General features: G+C 42.0%; 1 protein-coding gene across 1 annotated transcript in view; it reads right to left on the reverse strand.

Moving 5' to 3' along the window:
• The window catches only part of STT3B (STT3 oligosaccharyltransferase complex catalytic subunit B), a 53,180-nt gene extending 33,126 nt beyond the window's left edge, over positions 1–20,054 (reverse strand). The window contains exon 1 of the mRNA XM_054815630.1: positions 19,526–20,054. Within this exon, the coding sequence (XP_054671605.1) occupies positions 19,526–19,806 (281 nt within the window). The 5' untranslated portion in view covers positions 19,807–20,054. The remainder of the gene's footprint in view (positions 1–19,525) is intronic.
• Positions 20,055–21,346: the final 1,292 nt, after the last annotated feature.

Here is a 21,346-nt window from a genome sequence, read left to right on the forward strand (position 1 = left end):
ATACCATGCCAGTATTATGCTCTGATACTGCTTATCCACTTCGTAACACCTACTCCTTTAGGGACAAGCCAGAACCTTGCAAAACTGTTTCCCTTTTGGCCAGAACAGAGAGAGCTGCTAATGAACAGCAAGTATTGCAAACCATAGTCACTTAACCTTCTTGCTATCTTGGTACTTTTTGAACTGTGTTTGAAAGGAAGCACAGTGGTATTGTTTTTCTACAGCAGTACTGTTACGGTATGTATAACTATCTATAGGTTTCATAAGGGGTGTAAAACAGCCCTGGGAAATATCAGAAGTAGTGCTGCCTTTGCCTATGCCAGTATCCTGAAGATTTAGGGGCTGCAACTGAGGGAGGAATCAGAATGGAGACAAGAACAGCCAGTGCTGGGTAGGGGTTACATTTCAGGCTTGGGTGTCACTGCCTTCCCCAGTTTGTCCATCTCCAGCAGCAGTAAGAATAGGTGATATTTAGAGGTTTTACCCAACCCTCTTTCTGACTGGCTAGACATTAGCCAAGGAGACACAGAAACTGGAGTACACTGCTGGTGGCAGTGACTAAACAGGATACAGTGCTATGTGAAAAGACCAGACACAGTGCTATGTGAAAAGACCAGACTGAAGGAAAAAGATCTCTCTTCTCCCACCCACAACCCGCACACTGATCTTATCTTGAGGTATAGGAACTGTTCATCCATCTCCTAAGATTCGTTCTCATCCTCCCTTATCCCTTTGAAGAAAGCCAATTTGAGACAGACCTGAGAAGAATGAAGAACAAAATTACGTGAAGCACTTGCCTAATTAAGAACTTAGCTTGAAAGACTGAGATGAATATTCAAGTTCTCAGTCCACGTTGTGAAGATAACACACTTGCTAACATTCAGCAGAGAACAGCTCTTAAGGACCTGACTGACTAACACCAGTAAGCATTGACTTTTATTTTAGCTGACGTTCTAGAAGGAAAAGTAATGCTCTGCTGTTCTCCTTGCCTTTTTCTGTCAGGTCTTTAATTTGAACTGTCTCCTCCTCCACGATAAACTTTAAAGGAATCATCAAACAATCCTAAGTCTTTGTATATTTCTGAATTCAAAATCCCAACCACCAAATTAGCCTGGTATTGTAGTTTGAACCTTTTGGGGGATGCTCTAATGATCACAAAAGCGCTCTATGCATGGTACCATTAATTTTGTGGCACTATTTGAGCTACCTATATTATAGTTGGTTCAGGAGACAACTGACAATGAGTTAATAAAGATATGGTTCTCATTTTCAAAGCACATTTCAATTTCAGCATAGAACAGAGCACAAGCAGCAACAGCAAAATAGCTGAGCAGAGGCATAATTTTTTTTTAGTAGCAACATTAATTTGGAAAGCTTAACTAGGCAACTTCCAAAATAAAGCCTGCAAAGTTTTCACTTATATGTTATGTACTGTTAAAATATAATCTTAACTATCTGTTCATGCTTGGGTTTGATTTTTATTCCACCCTATGAATGGCTTTTTTGATGACACAAGGTAATGCTGTAAGATGACTAGTTAATGCTATTCACAGTGATCACTTTCTGTATCCAGGAGCTATAGAATTCTCCAGCACTTCCCAGCAACAATTACTGCTATATTCATAAGGAGACATCTTTGGCTTTGACATTCCTAAGTTTAGTATTTCCTTGACAAAAGTACTATTTAAGATGTACATTCAAACAAAATTCAGCCTACTGAGAAAGTAAGAATGTATACAAAAAGAGCACACACACAGCAATGTGGTTATTTCATCCAGATCTTAACATTTAAGCCAAATTACACTGGCAGCGATGGAATTCATTTGACCCTCCCATTACAACAGAGTGCAAGATCCGAGTGTTGCTTCTTGTGGGAATGTCGTTGACTGTTTAAAACCCTATCAATTTCATGCTACTACTGCCCCATCATCTAGACTTTTTATCTGGCATTTTATAGCCATGTGAGAATATGTAATCTCCTTACTAGCAGAATCTGTTGAAAACTTCCTAAGTCTCCAATTATGAAGGCTTCTGTGCTCTAAAAGTCTTCAGCTGCAGATGCACAAAATTTTCACATCTGCAAACTCGGAGAAATGACACGATACAAACTAGCTGTGAACATTACAAGCTATCTGAGCAATTCTGAGAGTCAGTTTTTAATGCAAATGTAGATTACAGAATCAATTCTGCCATACAGCATCTAATTAGAGATTAGATGTCTAGGTTCTTGAAAGAGATAGCTGCAGATTGACTCCACATCCGACATATTCTTTGCATCCAAAGGAAGAATTTATTCAGTGCAACATTTCTATGGAAAATCTAATGAGAAAGTTCAGTAACTTTCACTGAAACGAAGAAACATATATACAGTATTCCATATTAAATTTTACAACACCTGCTTGCCTACATATTATACTACAAACACAACATCCTGAAAGTCTTATTCTGAAGTCTGTATCTATGAATAAGCAATTACCACAACGAGTTTTGCATATGTTTTTAAAATGGCAGTACAGTACCCCATCAATCACATAACGAATTCAATGCACTACGGCAGTATTTCTCATCATGAAAATGTTTACATGTGTTGAGTTGATAACCTTGGAAAGCACGTATGGACATTTAAGCCAGTTTCAACTAATCAAGATCAGAATTTTGCACCAGTAATACCTTTAGGCAAAAGTACTTATGACAGGTATAGAGCCTTTCCTACTGCCCACAACCCAAAACCAAGGTATTACAAACCTCATAGCAAGAACAGAGAAAACATACACTGAGTTCTATGTGTATAACTGACGTAAGTCTGCAAAATGGAAGAGCAACCAGGCAATTTTATTTCAGAAAGATCTCATGTTCCTCTCTTTTTTACTTAATCTGATGTTAGCAGAATGGCTTTATTAGATCTTAAATCTATTACAAACATAAAGATAACATTGCATGAATTGTCCCCAATTAGAACATTTACATATAATCTAGTACTTATGTGTCCACAAATCTTTTTTTCTGGAATTTCTCTAGATGCACACCTGTTTTATGTGGAAGATATCACTTTGCACACTCAACTGGAGCTTCTGCACCTCACCGGACAAACACCCAGGAGTCATGAACACGTTAACTCTACCCAGTCTTTCACAAGAGACATGGAACATGTTCGCACAGTACTTACTAAAGTTGATTGAAAAAGATGATTATTAAGTCAAGTCTACCAGAAAGAAAAAATAAAAGCAACGGCTGATGTAGAGTTTAATATTGTCCTAATTCTGTTGGGTTTAGAGGGTTAAATATGGAATTTTGGATGGTTTAGTCTTTATGATTTTATTTCAAAATATATGGATTTGTAGTTACGCTTTGTATTCTGAGGTAAGTCTCAACTAATATCAAGCATTTGGTGACAGCTCCCAGGAGTGCCCTACAGAGAGGCCCAAATGATCTTTAGGGGTTTTGTTGCAAGTAGGGCCATTTGAAAAGAGAAATACACATCCTACAACTTGACTGTCATCCAGAAGTCTAACGTGTGCTAAGAGAATTGGCAGCAGTACTATCATTCTGAGTTTCCTCAGGTTCAAAATTGGTCTTGATCCTGCTTTTGATTTCAGATTTCCTAATTCTGAACAAACACACTCAGAAAAATGTGGTGAAGACTCCTTTGTTATACGAAGGATAGTTAGTGTGCCGAAGTAATAAAATGGCAGGAAGTTCTGCAGTGATGTGGCCACCTAACTTCAGAAAAGATGGAAATTCTGAGTCAAAGCAGGAAAAAGTTTCTGTTCCTGGAATACACCCAAGCAACAAAACTCCTCCTGTCTGTAACACTATTAGAATAATCCCTGATGAGGAAGAACAGCAGAAAGCCCAGGCAGAAAAAAAAAAGCTGGATGGCACAACCAGAAGGGCAGCTATTTTTTCAGCTCCAACATTCAAACAGGCTCAATGGAAATCCTGAAGAGTATCAGAATGGTTATAGAATAACCATTAAGAATATCAGAACGTCCCCAACGTGTTTAAGGAGGATTACAGCATTCCTACTGCCACTGCTTGGCATGGTATTTTCACTGCCTGCAATAAGATGTCACGCTTAGCAAGGGCTAAAATCAGGAACTGCTTGCTGCCAGTAGCTTAACGATATGAAATTCTACAGGGAGCATACAGTCACTCTAACTTCTTCTGAGAGCCCAGGGCATCTTCAATATTTCTGCTAAAGAGCTGCAAGCTTTTTACAGCATTCCATGACCACAGCTTATACTTTTCACACAATATACCACCTCTGAAGCCATGATATGCTTCCCATCATCACTGTAGTGGGTGTATATCTGCCTACAGTTTCAGACACTTCTTCTGATGCCTATTAGGCTTTTTCATGACTTTTTTCTGTCTTGCTTTTGAACTATTCCATGTCTCACAGCAAATTATTAAGAAAAGCGTTAGTTTTATCAATACTAAAAGACATACTTTGCCAGTGATGTCTGCCATTCATAACATTTAACATTATAGACCTAAGAAGAAAGCGATGATGCCATTTTTTCTTGGGACAGGCAAAATTTCCAAGAGGTTTCAAAGATCAGATGCAAATACAATAAATCAAAATTCCTACAGGCAAAACTTGAATGCTCCTTTTCTTCTTTACTGTACATACACTTCACTGCAGATACTACACTATGACTGGCATCAATACTAATGGCAATATTCTTTCTATATCTTTTGACAGCATCAGCTTGTTGAGAGGCATCACTTCATTGCTCAATACAGTATTAACTACCACAAACTCAAAAGGCCCTATAGTGTTATATCTGTGTGTTTCTTCTGAGTGCTATTGGGCTACTCTGTGGTGCATTAACCTTGCATCTTGCAATTCTGAAGGCTTCGCACCAAATTCAAGAGTATGTTCAAGAAGGATGCGTCTTCCAGATGAAAGAGATTCATACTGTACTTGTTTTTAACATGACAGAGGCAGCTGAACTTTAGGACCTTCTAAGTTAAAGGCTGGTACATCAGAATCTGGTCAGCAGAAAGGAATTCAAAAAGCAATTAGCTGAATAACATATTTTAAGGAGCAAAATATTCTTTCCATGAGCAATGTGATACTAGAAATCAATGGGCTGAACATGCCTGCTTCACAAGAAGTGACTGGGAATAGAGAACAGCTAGCTCTCAAGCCACGTTTTTCGTGGTCTTCTACTACAGGATAAAGCAGCCTGTAACACCTCAACAACTATAGTGGACTCAACTGATCTCAAACATACTACCTATTATCCTGTAGCAAGATCTAATATGTACACAGAAAAGAATACTAATTTTTGTAATTGTCTGAAATATAGAGTATAATAAAGGATATTTTTTATTCTTTGCGGGTACATTAATTATTTGGGAGAATGTGGCATAGTCATCATCTCTATTATGTAATAAAGTCATCTATATGCTACAATACAGTGGCAACTATGGAAGTATTAGCTACACCAAAATGCACTTGAACCAGCTTCACAATCTCTTCCCATTAAATGAAATTTAAGGAATCAGTCTGGACGCAATGTGGCCTGGCAGACCATTTCTACCCTGTAAGATACAAGACATGGCAAAAAGTAAACAGGACCCTTAGAAAGGCTCTAGATCCCCAACATCCTATATAATCATTTAAGCAATGACAATCTTATTTCTGGCAGAACATTTAAACAGTTATAGCACCATAGAAGAGCTTTAGCAGAAACTATTGTGTTCACCCCTCAATAACCAACAGCCTGTTGTTTGAACTTCTGTGTAACATTAGAAAGAGTAGATCCAGTCAGAATCTGACATTAGATATCAAATCACTCTGCACAGATTATTTCAACATAGTTTTTTGCTAGCTCACAGAAATTAAAAAAAAATCTACAGTGTTGTGGTTGCATGTCAGTAGTCTAAGTCAGTTTAGTAAATTAAAATAAGGTAGCGTTCCATCCTGAAGTATTTGCTTTTTAGTACATCTCTTAATGCACCTGCTATTCTTCCTCCAGCAACTAGCTCTCAGTAACTCATATTCTCCAACTATGCTTTCTTTCAATTGTCCTTTCTGTATGTAATTATGTTTAGTCCAAGAAGCTGGACCTCTCATAGCGCACCTGTTCAGCTCCATCTGTTGCAATATTGACTTACTGACATTTTACTACAATGAACACTTAAAAAAAAAAAAGTTTCAGAGTGGATAATACAAAGCATCATCAGAGCAGAACCAGACAGTTTATCTAACTTGAACAATTTCTGTCCAGTGATTGAGGCCGGGTTAAAGACCTAATTTTATCTAACTTAAGTATGTCTGCTCAAATTCTGCTTAATTCTTCAGTAACCTGACATAAATAGACATAACTATTGCATTCATCAGGCATGTAGCAGGGATCAGGCAATTTTCCGCTGTGGCTTTGTACATATATAGATATACATATATAGCTATCTGCAGACCAAACCAAACAATATGCCCAGAGTTTGCAGAAACCCAGAGATAGATTTAATTCTGCCCTAAACAAATACAGCTGAAAAAGGTATGAATATAGCCCAAAGTGCAAACGGGAATGGAGAGGGGGAGAGAAAGAAAGAAGAGATACACAACTCCAGAATGCCTTGTACTGAATTACACACTCACCCACATTTAACTGTGGCAGTTAAATCCTTCAACTGAGTTTTGCTAGTTAAAAGGAGTGCAGAAGCACTCCTGTTTCTGTATCCAAATCAGACAAATTAGCTTGAATCACAGCTAAAATGCAAACCACTCTAAAGATGATTTAAACTATTTCACCTGATTTTTCTCTGAAGCAGATTAGGAGTACTCACATGATCTATTAATACAATCCAACAGAAGGGACAGTGGCCTGCAGCTGAGGGCAGAAAGACTTCCAGCTGTTTGCAAAGTGACTGCATATTCTCACATTGGAGGAAATTGATGTGGAAATAGGATGTCACCAATAAAATAAACAAAGACCAGGAAAGTAGATGACAACGGAAAGTGGTCTTCATCCTTCCCTATAATACACAGATTGGAGTTTATCTTTCTAACTATATTTTGCATTCTTGACCCACTTTCAATGTCTGATTTATTCTGAAATAAGTACGGCAAGCACAATTTCAAATCAGTTATCCACTACATTTATATCTTTCATACTGTTTCAAGTAAGTCTAAATAAAAAAAAAATAATTCAACCTGTTAAGAATTGTATTTAATGGCTACTGATATTTCTTTAAAGACTATCCACAAGAAACACAAAAGTGTAATAACAAAACATTATTTGCTTTTTATTAGGTATCCTCACAGAAACACTACAGATTAAGTGTATTGCACTGACTACAGTGCTCAGCATTCAACACAGTATTTATAATTAATATTAAAATCCTGCCATGTACAATGTAAAATTAAAGTTACATGTTTGTTTTCTCATTACGTGATATAATTTCTAGTACTGCTTACTCTTACTATACTGTAGCTATCAAACTATTTCACTGTGCTCCTCTGTCACTTTAGTAAAACCCAATTCATGTTTAGAAGTGACCTTAAAGGGGCTTTTAAAAAAAAAAAAAAAGAAAATACAATAAAAATGTGGAGGTGGAGGAACACTGTTAAGATGAGACGGGCTTAATATTACACACACATGCTTTAAAGCTGAGATGCCTTTTTGCCACAAATGCTATTATGGAAATATTCATAGACTACACCCACCATTGCCTTGTCTATATATCCAGGAACATGTCCTTTCCAAAACACATGACCTCCTTGACCAGCTGACTACATTAGTGTACAGTTTGGTAGCTCTAAGCCCTTCTGTCTTATATTAATGAACAGTAAAATGGATGAGTTTAATTTCTAATGCCATTTTATTAAATAACAAGTACTGTCTTGAGCTATCACGCCTTCCCCTTCTCTCCATTGCCACATGAAACGGGGTATGGTAAAATGAATGTTTGGTTGCCCATGAAAAGGAACAAGGAAAGGAGGATCCTATAGCAAGAGGATCAGTTGCTGTTCAGGTGGGGTTGAAAAAAAGGTGTATTGCAAGGGATACATGAGAGCTGTTGGGAAAGACCTAGCAGAAGTTCTGAAGGGACAGCCCTTAGGTCACATAATCCTAAATCTCTCTCCTTGCTCTCCAGACATAAATTAAATTGGCCTGTTCCAGGACCTCTCATGCTTCAATCCCCACCACATTATATGCCCTCTCAACTCTCTCTCCGCAAATGTGCATTTAAATTAGAAAACTAGAGTAGCCTTCCTGATTCAGAAAAGGGATTTGGCTCTAGATCCCCAGCATCCCATATAACCATTTAAGCAATGACAATCTTATTTCTGGCAGAACTTTTAAACAGTTACAGCACAGTAGAGTAGAAGAGCTTTAGCAGAAACTATTGATATGTTTACCGCTCAATAACCAGATCACCTGCTGGGCAGAGAACTCATAGATACTTGAGATTGGATCAGGGTACAAGGTGTGCCAATACAGTAGCTCACTGCCACTGCAAAAGAGGAATTTCCTTCTCCCTGCATCCAGCTGCAGAGCCTGACATCCAGCTGCAGAGCCTGACACCTGTGCTTACCAGATTTCTGTGAGTTGCCTTAACTTTTAACACAGCAGAAAACTGCCCCAGAAAATGTCCAACAGATGATGGGAAATTCCAGAGACCTGTTTCACATGATTAGATGCAAATAAGACAAATTAATACTGGTGAAGACAAGCTTAGCAGTACCATGTCATATTGTAGATATTCAGAGTCAGGTTTTACTCAGAACACTCTGAACCACCGTCTTATAAGCCACAGCAGCTTCTTGGAGGTTCTCAAAGGAACCTTTGGAATCATCTTCCATGTGTTTTCCAATGTGTAAATGATATCAACAGGTACTCCAGCACAGCATATTAGACACTGAGATAGAAGACAACACTGCTTAACTTCCCAGGTAAAAGTACCATTAAACTAACATTCAAAGCTGTTCCGTGGCTTTTTCTTCTTGAAGGTAGCCCTGAAAGAAGACAGCAGATGGCACTGTACGGAACATACTATCACAAAGCAAAACCACAATGTGCATAGGTAAGAATGTTGTGTTGAAACTAGAGTATGATGGAAGTGTAAGGAAAAAGGGACCCTGAAGTTGACTTACTAAAGCAAAAGCTAGAAAATAAAATTCAGTGATGAAACAATTACAAGCATGGCATATTTGACATAAAACATATCATCCAGTCTTCTCCCAAGCAAAAAAGTGGGCTTTACTGCGAAAGGGTGGGGGGAGCGTTGGTAAAGTAGCGGTGAATTACAAAATTAAAGCACTAAAAATTCCTTAGCTCCTACACATGTTTAGCCATAGCAGAAAAATTACATTTGTCATTACTAGCTGACCTGAGACATCACAAATTAAGATACTCTTGCAAATGTTTAAGGTAGTCTCTCCAGTGTCAAAATCCATTTTCTATTTGGCAAATGATTAAAGATTAAAACTGTTACAGAGTAAAATGAATTGTGAGACATATGCAACAGTTTTTCAAACATTACTTGAGACACTTGACATTAAATAAATCATTCTAGTCACCTATGTAAGATAAGATAGTCAAAACACAGTACCATTACACAACTTCTTGGAAAACTCAAACACTGCATTGGCTTTCATTACTCTTGTTCTACAGTAAAGTGAGTCAAAGAGATGCCTATTTATTTCCATTGTTAACATAAATACAATAATGCCAAAGCTCCAATTTTGTTTCACTGACTTTCTAAATTAGAAGAATTGCAACTTTAAGGTATTTTATCTATTGCCAGAGAAAGAATTAAAGGCATTTTAAAGGCCTTTAATACACAAATGATAAACTTTAAATATTTCAACCATGAAGATGAAACTGCCTTTTTCAAGATACACATTCCAAACAACATTTATGAAATTCTAAGTTACTCAACTGAAATTCCAAAGGCGGCTTGGTATAAGTTTAGTATAGGAAGGAAACACATTCGACATACACAATAGACTACAGGAAAAAAAAAAGCTGGATAAACATAAAGAAAATATTCAGGACAAGTAGGCTTATTTTGTTGTTTTGCTTCTGCATCAAGAAAATGCATTCCTGTATTTTCAGATCCTCTGGCTATAGCACACAAGTATTCTGTTCAACATGTGGTCTTCCCTGTCAGCTGCATCCTCAAACTAGTGCTTTCTATACCTAGATTTCCTTAAAATATCCATCTGTGGGGAAGATTGGAATAAAAATAAATAAAATCACACTCCTTGGAGTTAAAGAAGTTGGCTACCATTTATAGTATAACAACTGCAAAAAATGAATGCAGAAACTGAAAAAAATAAAGCAAAGAACTCACAAAATGTAGGCTGCCCAGCCACGTTTGCTAGATCAGTTTAAAATTACATAATTACATGCTATTTTTCCCTTCTGCAAAATCCATTCACCATTCAAACAGGATAGATGGTGCCCATGCATACAGTGAGACACTCTTTTTAAATAAATGTAAATAATACTGTGTAAAACAGTCTAGAAGATAAACAGCAATTCCATTAAGAACACCACCAAAAAAATCAATAATCAAACCAAACTCTCATCCTCAGTTGCAATGTAGTTTCCCAAGGTGTTTTTCATTTGTTTCAAGTGAGAGAAGTTTTGAAAAAGTGTTTTGCAATTCTGTCTTCATGGATTATCAGCTGAACAGAACTCCAACATGTTCTTTACCTAACAAACTAACATAACCCATATAAATCAATTGCCATAGAAAATTATACGACAAGCATTGTAACACCCGGAAGTAATTATCATTACAGTCCACATACCCCAGTCATTTATATTAGATGGGCTCTTCAAAAAGTAGTGTATGGTACTGGACTTGGGTCTCTCATAGCAGATAGGCATTTTAAATACTGTTTCCTGCTTTTATAAACACGCATGTACAAACACTCAGTTATTCCTTGTTTAAAATAGACCATTTCTCTTTCTAAAGCCCAGGGATATTGCCTCACTTAATAGCAAGATCTTTTGAAGTATAGGCAGCATTTAATTCTCCATATGCCAAAGGAACTTTTACCCTGGGAAAGCAGCAGTTAGTTGAGAAATACCAAAGCGGATCTATTTTGTTTGTATCGATATCCTTAAATTCATTCTTCAGGCAGCTTCAACTTATGTAAGGTGTGGTGCAGAATTAGGGTGAATTTCATGGTACCTCTCAAGCCCAGACTCCCTGGCTACCCACATTAAAATAAACTCAGCTTGATTCTCAGCAACAGCTCAGATAAAGATCACAAGCTTGCTCAGCTATGGGGCTGGAAATAATATCTATCTGTTGGACATACTATACAATTTACTGCAGACGTAAAGCACAGAAAGACTACTGCAGTACTTGTTCTAATACTTTTCCTAAGTTCACTTTGTTCTCCAAGCAAGTGGTAAGACTGATGGTTATAAGAAGTTTTGCTAAAGGAGTTAAAAACATCTGCACATGCCCTGCTGCAGGGTCCAGGCTCCACATGCTCTGAAAACAGCAGCGGCTTTAATGAATCTGCTAAGTAGAAAGAAGCCCTCAGGATTAGCCCTAAACGTCAGTACAAACGTACCTTAAAGGGCTTGCAAAAACAGCATTTTCAAAAATTAAGGAGGGAACTCTGCAGCACATGCACAGCTACACATTAAACAGGAAATAACCCGACTGAATCAGAAGACATCCTTGTGGAACAGCAAAGACACCTCCCTAAACCCAGCCTACCACTAACCCATTTAAAAACTATTAGTACCTACAAGATTTTGAATTTTCCTGCTAGCTTTACTGTCCAAATTTTTTATTCTCCCCTTCCCCCACTAGTTCAACATGAGACATTTTAAAACATGAGGATTACAGGCTGCCAAAACCAAAGATTATTAGAGAAAGAACTATGATAGGAAGCAAAAGATAACCTTTATAAACCACCCTAACCCTTTATAATCAAATCAAATTTCTGTTTAAAACATAGAACATATTAAGCTGCTCAAATAATAGGATATCTGCCAAGAAAAGTCCATTCAAGGATTTTCATCATAGCATTTGCTCTAGCTAGTCAAGTGTTTGTGAGTATTTGCTGAAGACTGTTTAAAAAAAAAAAAAAAAAAAAAAAAGGGCATTAAAAGCTAAACTTGCCGGTTTGGTTTGACTGGGTCTACATAAAACACTCCAATACAGTTTTCCTTTTAAGTTTCATTCTGCTATCCAGAAATCAATAAAAGGGTCAACACTTTGCAAGCATTTTGTCTCACCTCCTATGTTTTCCAAAAGAAGACTGTAGGGATAGTCTCTGTACTCAACCATATCCTACACGTGTTTTATGAACACTGCCCCTCCTACCCTCTCATGCATAACCCCATTACTGCACCCACATGAAGTTTGATGAGGTTTTCACCCCAATTAAAAGTTGTGCAAGTGAGGAAAGAAACACTGCCTGCTAAGTAAAGATGGTAAGAAAACAATAGTAGAGATGGAGCAGAGGTTTGATTCTTACATTAATGTTATTTTATGAGGCCACATGGTGAACCACTTTTCAGCTCCATCAGTCTAACTTACCAAATCTAGCCTGAGGTCTCTCCACTCACAAAGCATAGTCTCTGCTATGCCTTCAACTCTGTCCAATGTTCTTTTTCCAGATTGTCCTCCTTCCATTAATTTTCTAATATTTACCTATGTCTGCAGTTTCCTAAACAGTAGAAAAGTTCAGTACAGTCAACTGCACATCTTCTTGACTGTTAACACTGCATAAACCTTCTAGAAAAGTTTATTTAGCTTCAAAACAGGACCCTCCAAGTACCTAAACAAGGAAAGGCCATTCAAGTCCCTAGACATACAGGACAGTATGTTATAATCTAGACAGTTCCCAAAACCAGAGACTGACTACGAGAGTTTTTCAACCGATGTCATATTGCAATAGAAGTGACCAAAAAAAATATGTCTGATCTGAATCTTCCTCATTAAAAAGGAGGGAAGAGGAAGATATCTGGCAGGCTATTCTCCAAGAACATAAAAATCTCTAAACTTCATGAATCTCTTCATGAATATACAAGCCTCGCTAAATCAGATCTGGAGACCATGCTAGAATATTTTTCCTACTATAATAAAATGGCAGAAAGGAGTTTGAGCTACCTTGCTACCTGAAATCCTGCTAAAATAGTTAGTATTACTAGAGTCTAAACAACTATCATTCAAATGTAATATATCTGTATCTTACATTTAGACAAAAAGTCACAAAATACTTAACTGAACTGTTCATTAACAGTAAGTACACAATCTTGTAAAATATATTCCTATAAAACAGAAATAAATAGAATACTTCTCATTTCATAGAATCAAAAAGCTTATGAATGAAGATACCATACTAAGTTTTTAATATGAATCTCATGACATTTGCAACATCTCAAAATCAATCCAGAGTGATTATGTTCAAACTGGACTGGAATCAAATGCTTTCCCAAGATCTGGAAATTGTTGAAGATTATAAACAAAAGGAAGTGTTTGGGAAAAGAATCCTAAAACGGGTGGGAAATGTTTCCTAAACAGATCCACATTCACGTACTCACCTTCAACAAGATTATGTGATGAGTTGAAAGCCTCCAGAAAGACAACAGTTTGAAGATGACAGTGGCTGCCATCCCTCAAGAACAACACATTTACTATGCAATCTGCTGTCTGTTTGCCCAGCAAGAAGAGTCACTGGCAGGTAAGCAATGGTCGGATGAATTATGTGAGTGGGCCACACCTGCCCATAGCCTACATATTGAGCATTGTTAATTGATATTATCAACACTATCATCCTCTTTACACAATTTTTCCCCCCCTGTATGAATACCAGCTTAAGGTACTCTCATTTACTGCTACATACCCCTTCTTTTGTCACTCCTGTTGCTCCAGTGTCTTAACATGTTGGTTTTATATGTATACCTGTCTCCACCCTATCACTCAATCCCAGTTTATCCTCTAAAAATCAGTTGCTTTTTACACTCCTTCCCAACATTCATATTCTTTCTCAAAAATAAGAAACTAAACTGCAATATAAAAACTGATGGTGGGCAGGCTCAGGGAACTCAAATGTTACAGTATTTTGACCATTTACCTCATTGAATCAATCCATGACTGCTTTAGAGTGAGCACAAAGAAAAAAGCAGGGCTGCACAGTGGGTGACAGAGAACTCCTACTCCAAAAGGCAACCATCAGATCAGCTAACTACAATACAAACCCACGATCTTACTCTCTCCCAATGAAATCAATACATTTACACAATCATCTGCAGTGTTTGATCAATTCCATACACCACTTCTAATGTTCACTTGAGTCACACTTTGTATTTTAATGAAGCTTTAATATCATATTTATAGGTGTTAATTTAAGTTTTCATTAATGAAAAAAGTTTATAACAGCTCAAGAATCCATTTAGGAAACATGATTTGAACCTAGCAAAACCCATCTTTTTGGCTGTGCCCAAGATAAAATCCTAACTTCCTTTAACCTATCTGCCTCTAGAACGCAAGCAATGACACCAACCTTATGTTTATTTTCACCAGTTCACCCCCGTTCACTGAAGTCCACTAGTAGCAGACAATGGTATCAGTGACGAGAAAGTGGATTGCTATCATATATACATAAACCATACTTCCCACTAGCACAATAACGTTACCTCCGTGAGGTATGATAAACAATGGTCACCCTGATGACAGTTAAAAAGCTGGTGGTTTCAGCAATCAATGGTGCTGGTTTGGAAGAGGCAAAGATGTACATGAGATTGTGGTAGTACTGTTCAGTACCAGGAACTGGCAGGACAGTAGGAGACAACATTCCTGGCAGTCGTAGGTAGGCAAATGTAGCTGACAAAGATCACTGGTACAGAGATGGTTTCATGCTCAGACACACGAGCTTCTGCATTCCAGCTTAAGCTAACTTCCTGAGGCAACTGGTGTTAATCTGGGGTTTAACAAGCTGTTAAAATTCTCAGGGAAAGACAAAAGTTTGATCTAATGTCATGGGACACAATTAATGATTCAGATACCATTCCCCTGGTGGAAAAGGACCTGGGTGTGCTGGTTGACAACTGGCTGAACATGAGCCAACAGTGTGCCCAGGTGGCCAAGAAGGCCAACAGCATCCTGGCTTGTATCAGGAATAGTGCGGCCAGGAGTAGGGAAGTGATTGTGCCCCTGTACTCGGCTCTCGTGAGGCTGCACCTCGAATACTGGGTTCAGTTTTGGGCCCCTCAGTACAAAAAGGACATTGAGGTGCTGGAGTGTGTCCAAAGAAGAGTAAAGGGACTGGAGCACAAGTCTTATGAGGAGCGGCTGAGGGAATTGGGGTTGTTTCGCCTGGAGGAGGCTGAGGGGAGACCTTATTGCTCTCTACAACTACCTGAAAGGAGGTTGTAGTGAGGTGGGTCTCTTCTCCCAAGTAACTAGTGAAAGGACAAGAGGAAATGGTCTCAACTAGTGTCAGGGAAGGTTTACATTAGCTATGAGGAAAAATTTCTTCACCAAAAGAGTGGTCAGGCATTGGAACAGGCTGCCCAGAGAGGTGGTGGAGTCACCATCCCTGGAGGTGTTAAAAAAACACATAGATGTGGCACTTCAGGACATGTTTTAGTAGACATGGTGGTGTTGGGTCAATGGTTGGACTTGATCTTAGAGGTCTTTTCCAACCTTAAGATTCTATGATTCTAAGTCTAGTAATAACTGTGCAAACAGAATGAATGTTACTATTTTGATAGCACTCCCTGAAGACTACTGATGTACCAAAGGCTGTTACCGTTGTACTTAGTAGCAGTATTATGACACAATGGTCATGCTAGATATAGCTACCTTCTATGTATACATACATATACACACATATATAGATTATTAGGTGTGTGTATATATGATACAAGCATACAAATGACATAGTGTATGGGCATGCTGGAGCTGTACTTTAGACAAACCAGTACATAGAAAGTAATCCCTGTTCAAGTATTCCATCATTTTGGTTGCCTTGGTTCGGCAGCCGTGCTGGCATTTACGGCAACGTCTGACAGAAAGAAAGACCTCGCCTGACAACCGAGTTAAACACGCTGTTGTACTTTCATGAAAAGCTTTCACTGTGCACTTGTGTGTACATAGAACAGAAATTATGGTCTTGGTCCACCCAGCTGCCAAACCAGCCAATAGATGAACCAAATTTCAGACATGAAATGTGTCCATCCCAATGTATCAACACTGTCCAAGTTCTTGGCCTGATAATGAAATCCTGAAGTTAAGTGCTGGAGGCCTGTCAATAGCACAGCTTAATGTCAACGCTGACTGACTTCACATATCAGCTCACCTGGCCTAGGAGCTGCCAAAAATTACACACATTTTTCAAAGTCTCTGGACCAGCTCAAATATGGAAAGTAAACAAGACATGAGAAGTAAATCAAAACAAAGTCGCAATACTATATGGAAGAGCTATTCGGTGTGAAAAAAACCAGTAATCCTAGTAATGTCAAACAGGTTACAAGTTTCTAAGTGACAGTATGGTGACCTGAAAATACCAGTTTGGTTTTACCTTACACAAACATTGTATTATAATGGAGATCAAAAGCAAAAGCTGTCCTCTCTCTACTGCCTTGGCCTATTGTACAACATTTGGGTAATTTCTGGAAGAAATGACAGCTGGAGTAAGTCTCAGAGGCTAATTTTACAAAACAAGCAAACCTCCTGCCCCCAAATCAAAACCTAACTTTACTGTCAGAAATGCAGCCTGAATGGTATGTTAGAAAAAAGTAGTATTGGATTCAATTAATATGCAGAAAACCCAAGGCAAATCTCCCTTTCTTACCACCCCAGATCTCCTACATTTCCTGTGTCCATACCAGAAAATTGGATTCCTAAGTAAATGAGAAAGCTTTCTACACCTTAGAGGCAACAATATTTTTCCATTCAAAAGAATAATAGATTTGCCTAATGCTCCTCATATTATCAAATATACCTAAGCTTCCTCTCTTGATGACAAAATGAATACTAGAAAATAGGTGACATAACACATTGCAAGATATGCAATGCAAGCGTGACAGAAAAAGCCAAAGGAATGGAGAAAACTACGGAACTGTTTCACTAGCCAAGACTATGGACACTGTTCTGAAAAAAAAAAATTTAAAAATCTAGTTTACCTGGGTGAGCTGCTAAAGAAGTGGTTAAAAAAATAAAAATAGAGCACTGCTTCTAATCTCTTTTCATAAGCTCCTTTCCCACATTAGATTCAGACTTGTAAGACCCTTACAACTGTGAAAAAAAATTCCTATCTAGTTACTCAACAGTATTTAGAAGCTAAATCATTTTTCTCACTTTCCACCAATATTGCTGCTGCAACAGAGAAAGCCCTTTGTTTTTTCCTTAGTTTCTAAAATTTTAGGTTCTCTTTCCCATTAACTAACTTAATGCATTTGCCTCTACTATTTCTGGCATGCAGCAACATGACACTGGCATGATTCTTGACATTTCAGCTGCTTCTCACAGACTTGCATTAAAATCAATGATTTTTGTCAACTTCATCTATTCTCTAATTAGCAATGCCTTCTGTTTGTATACTCAGGAAGATGACTTTGCATCAACTTACATATTGCTTAAACCAAAAGTTTATCTTTACAACCATACGACGACTACAAACTTAACTCCCATATCACATTTTTTACTGTCCTTCAAGGCTTAGTAACAAAAGTTACGCAACTCAACACTGTAATATTTCCATTTATCCAACAAGGATGAACCTTATTATAAAAATCAGATAAAGTTGTGAAAAAATATAGGTTGTATGCTTAATAAAAAGTTTCCTCCATGACAGAAAAGTAAATCTTTTTGCTTAAGTTGAGATTAGAAGAACCTGAGAACTACTCCATAGGATACAACCCTGGGTTCACAGTCTCACTGCAGATGTGTTTAACTATGCTCCCCCTGTTGTTAACTTTATTAATTGAAAGTTTGCATTCCTTCCATTCATTTGTGTTTGCAGAAAAACCCTTGAATTATGGGCAATTACTTGATGTTTTGAAGATATTTTGAGATATCTGGCTTTCGCATCACAAAGCGTGTATTGCTTCAGACGGCATTTAAACACAAAGCAACTCCTTGTTCTCTACGCACTATTCTGAGCCACGATTTGTGAATGGATTACATTGGACGGGGGGACATAGAGGCACGGGGGAAACCAACCAGAAAAGAGGAAGTTGTGCTTTTGAAACTATCAAAGTGGAGTGCGTGCTTTGCAGATAAGTACAATTTCAGTAACAATTTCAGATTTTTAACACAGAGTATCTACCATGCATTTCAAAATGAAGCATCTCCTTCCCTCGTGTGATTAACAGTAAGACCCGAGACATAAGATTTTAAATTAAAAACAGAGAAATCATTATTCTAAAGTCATCTGCTGCTCACCCTACTTAAAGTTATAAAAAAACCCCACGGATTCCTGGCATGAAGTAGCCACTAATATAAAAATTCATTGTCACGTTTTTGCATTAAAAAAATTGCCCCACATGTCCCATCATCTTTCACTTTGCCTTGCTGCAAGGAACGAGTGCAGCATTTCTTGATCTTATACATAAAATGGTTTCAGTCCCTTCCAACAGGGAAAAGAACAGACAGGTTCTATAGGAGGGAAAGCAATCTTTAGAAAAATCAAGATGCGTGGGAAACAGCAAAAGTCCTTGGGCTCAGAAACGCAGCTTTGAAACACCTGGCAGTAAATCAATGTCACCCATTTCACTGTAATCCCTCAAGTCACTTTTATGAAGATTACTTCCTGCAGTGCATTCCTCACCCTCCTCCCTCCCCGGCCGACAAGAGCTCTAGGAAAGACCCCTCCGAGGAGCCACACCGCACATCTGGAGACCAACGCCGCGACAGGAGGGACCCGGACCTGGGCGTCGGTCACGTTTGGTACAACTATTTCATTACCCGGACCCCCCGATTCCTGCCTAGCACCCCGCCTCCCTGCCAGCACCACAACTTTCCCCGTGCCCCTTGGCAGCGCGGCGGAGAGTCCTGCCGCAACTCCACCGCGTCCAGCCCGCACAACTCCGCCGGATCCGGGAGAACAGCCGCCTCCCCATCCCCGAGGTCGCCGCCGCCGCCAGCGCGCTCCCTCCCGCCCTGCGGGGACACTTAAGTGCCCGGCACCGCCGCTCGCTCCCTTCCCCCGCCCGCCGGCCTCTGCCCCGCGGCGGCCCCTCACGCCCGTCGCCGCGCACCGCGACCCCTCGGGCTCCCTCCGACCTGCCACAGCGTGTCCCGTCTGCACCGCCTCCCTCCCTTCCCTTCCAGGGCGGCCGCGGCTCTCGGCTCCCTCTGCCCGGCGGCCGGGGAAACAGGCAGGAGAGCAAGTTCGCAAAGTGGCGGACCGGGGGGCAGGCGACGGGGGCCTCTCGTCGTCCCCGCGGCGGGGGAAGCCTGCAGGACACCTCCCCCCCAACCTCCGCCGCCGGGGCTCACGGCGCGGCGCCCGCCTGAGACGCGCCCCGTGAGGGGGCGGCTTTCCCGCCTCCCCGTCCCGTCCCGTCCGGCGGCGGCGGGGACTGACCAGGGGTCGAACTCGTGGATGATGCTCTCGAAGCGGATGACGGCGAAGAGCCGGGAGCTGAAGCCGGCCAGCCAGGCCAGGAAGAGGACGGTGAAGGAGAGGAGCGACTGCCAGCCCGCCGGCTGCGACAGGCCCCCCGACAGGCCGCCTCCGCCCGCCGGGGGGCCGCCGGCAGCCGCCGCCGCCGCGCCGCCGCCGCCTGCCCCGGCGCGGCTGTTGAGCAGCGCCACGGAGTTGGCGGCGGGTTTGTGCTTGTTGTCGGGGGCCGAGTGCTCCGCCATGTTGTACCCGGGGCTCCCTCGCAGCCTCTCCGCCTGGCGCGTGCGGGAGGAGGCGGAGGAGAGGTGGGGGAGGGAGCGGGAGGAAGGGCAGGGGGCGGGAGGCTCGGCAGGGGAGGGGCGGAGCCCGCCCGCTCCCTCAGTGGTCCTCACTGACTCCCCGCCGCCGCCGCCGCCTCCTCGCTCAGCCGGGCTCTGCCTCCCGCCGCCGCCGTCACCATCCCAGTGCGGCGCGGGGTGGAGGGGGCCGGTGCGGCGCACGAGCCCGGGGGTGGGGCCAGTGACGGAGAGGGAGAGGAGCCGAGAAGCCGGGGGCCGGGCTCGAGGCGGGAGGGAGGGGCCGGCGGCCGCGCGCGCGCAGGCTGAGGGCAGAGTGGGGGGAGCCGCAGGCGCGCGGCTGGCGTCAGGGAGCTGCGGTCGCCCCGCGCTTGGGCGCGCGAGGATCTGGGCGGGAGGCGGCGGGCGGGCGCGAGGGCTCGTGTCCGAGCGAGCGGTTTGACATTGCCGCCGTCCAGCGCGGGAGGAGCTACGGGGAGAGGGGCGGGGCTCCGAGGAAAAGGCGAGGATGGCGAGGGGGAGGGACCAATCCCCGCGGTAGCCCTTCTAACAGGAACTCCATGACGACCTGTCACAGAGCGACAGGTATTTAAAAGAGGCGGGGCGTTTCCAGGCAGCCAATCGGAGCGGCGGGGGTGAAGGCGTGGCAGCGCGAGTAGGGGAGGTTGCGCTCACTGCCAGTCATTGGGGGGATAAAAGAAAAAGGGGCAGCAGTGACTGGCGGTGGTTGGCTCCAATTGGAGTGAGGTGTGTGAGTCACATGGGCGCCTTCAGGAGCGGCGATCACTTCTGGCGGCCTCCGGCGCTGTGCCAGGGCGCTGCAGTGCGCGTGGGCTGGCGGGGCGGGGCGGGACGGGACCGCTTCCCGGCGTGCTCTGCGTGGGGGTGCCCGAGCCGCGCGGCGTGGAGCGGCGCGAAGCGAAGCCTGCCGGGAGTCGTAGTTTGGGGTGGGGGTGTGCCTCCGTCCCTCCGCGCGCGAGGGGTTGCGCTAACAGTTGTGACGGCCCCGACGGCTCTTCCCTCTCGGAGGGGTCTTGTGGCGCTGCTTGCGGTGGGGTGTGCGTGCGAGGCAGCAGCGGTGCCAGCCTTCCCCAGGGAGCCCTAGGGGCTCCCCTCCCTCCCCTGAGGGGGCCCTTGGCTGGCGTTAAGCTCTGGTCGCCCACCTCTCAGTCCTGGAGCCTGCTTTTGTCTCTCATGGTATGAACGTACTCTTGGCTCCTGTGCCTCCTCGGGGCTCGCCTACCTTTGATCCGTTTGTTTCAAATGTTCAATTACCCCAGTGTAAATTGCGTTGGCTGCAGCAAGCGTGGTGCCAGAGCTTGACGTTCAGGCAGCTGGGAGAAGCAGCCGGAGGCAAGGCCTGGCCAAGGTCTGGGAGACCTCGCTGCCCTCGCCGCACTGCATCCACCTGCGGGGTGCCTGGGCCCGCCTGCCTCTGCTGGGTCACTTCCAGACTGGTGCAGAGATGAGCAAATGGAAACCTTGG

The sequence above is a fragment of the Grus americana genome, chromosome 2 (assembly GCF_028858705.1).
Source record: "Grus americana isolate bGruAme1 chromosome 2, bGruAme1.mat, whole genome shotgun sequence".
Lineage (NCBI taxonomy): Eukaryota > Metazoa > Chordata > Aves > Gruiformes > Gruidae > Grus > Grus americana.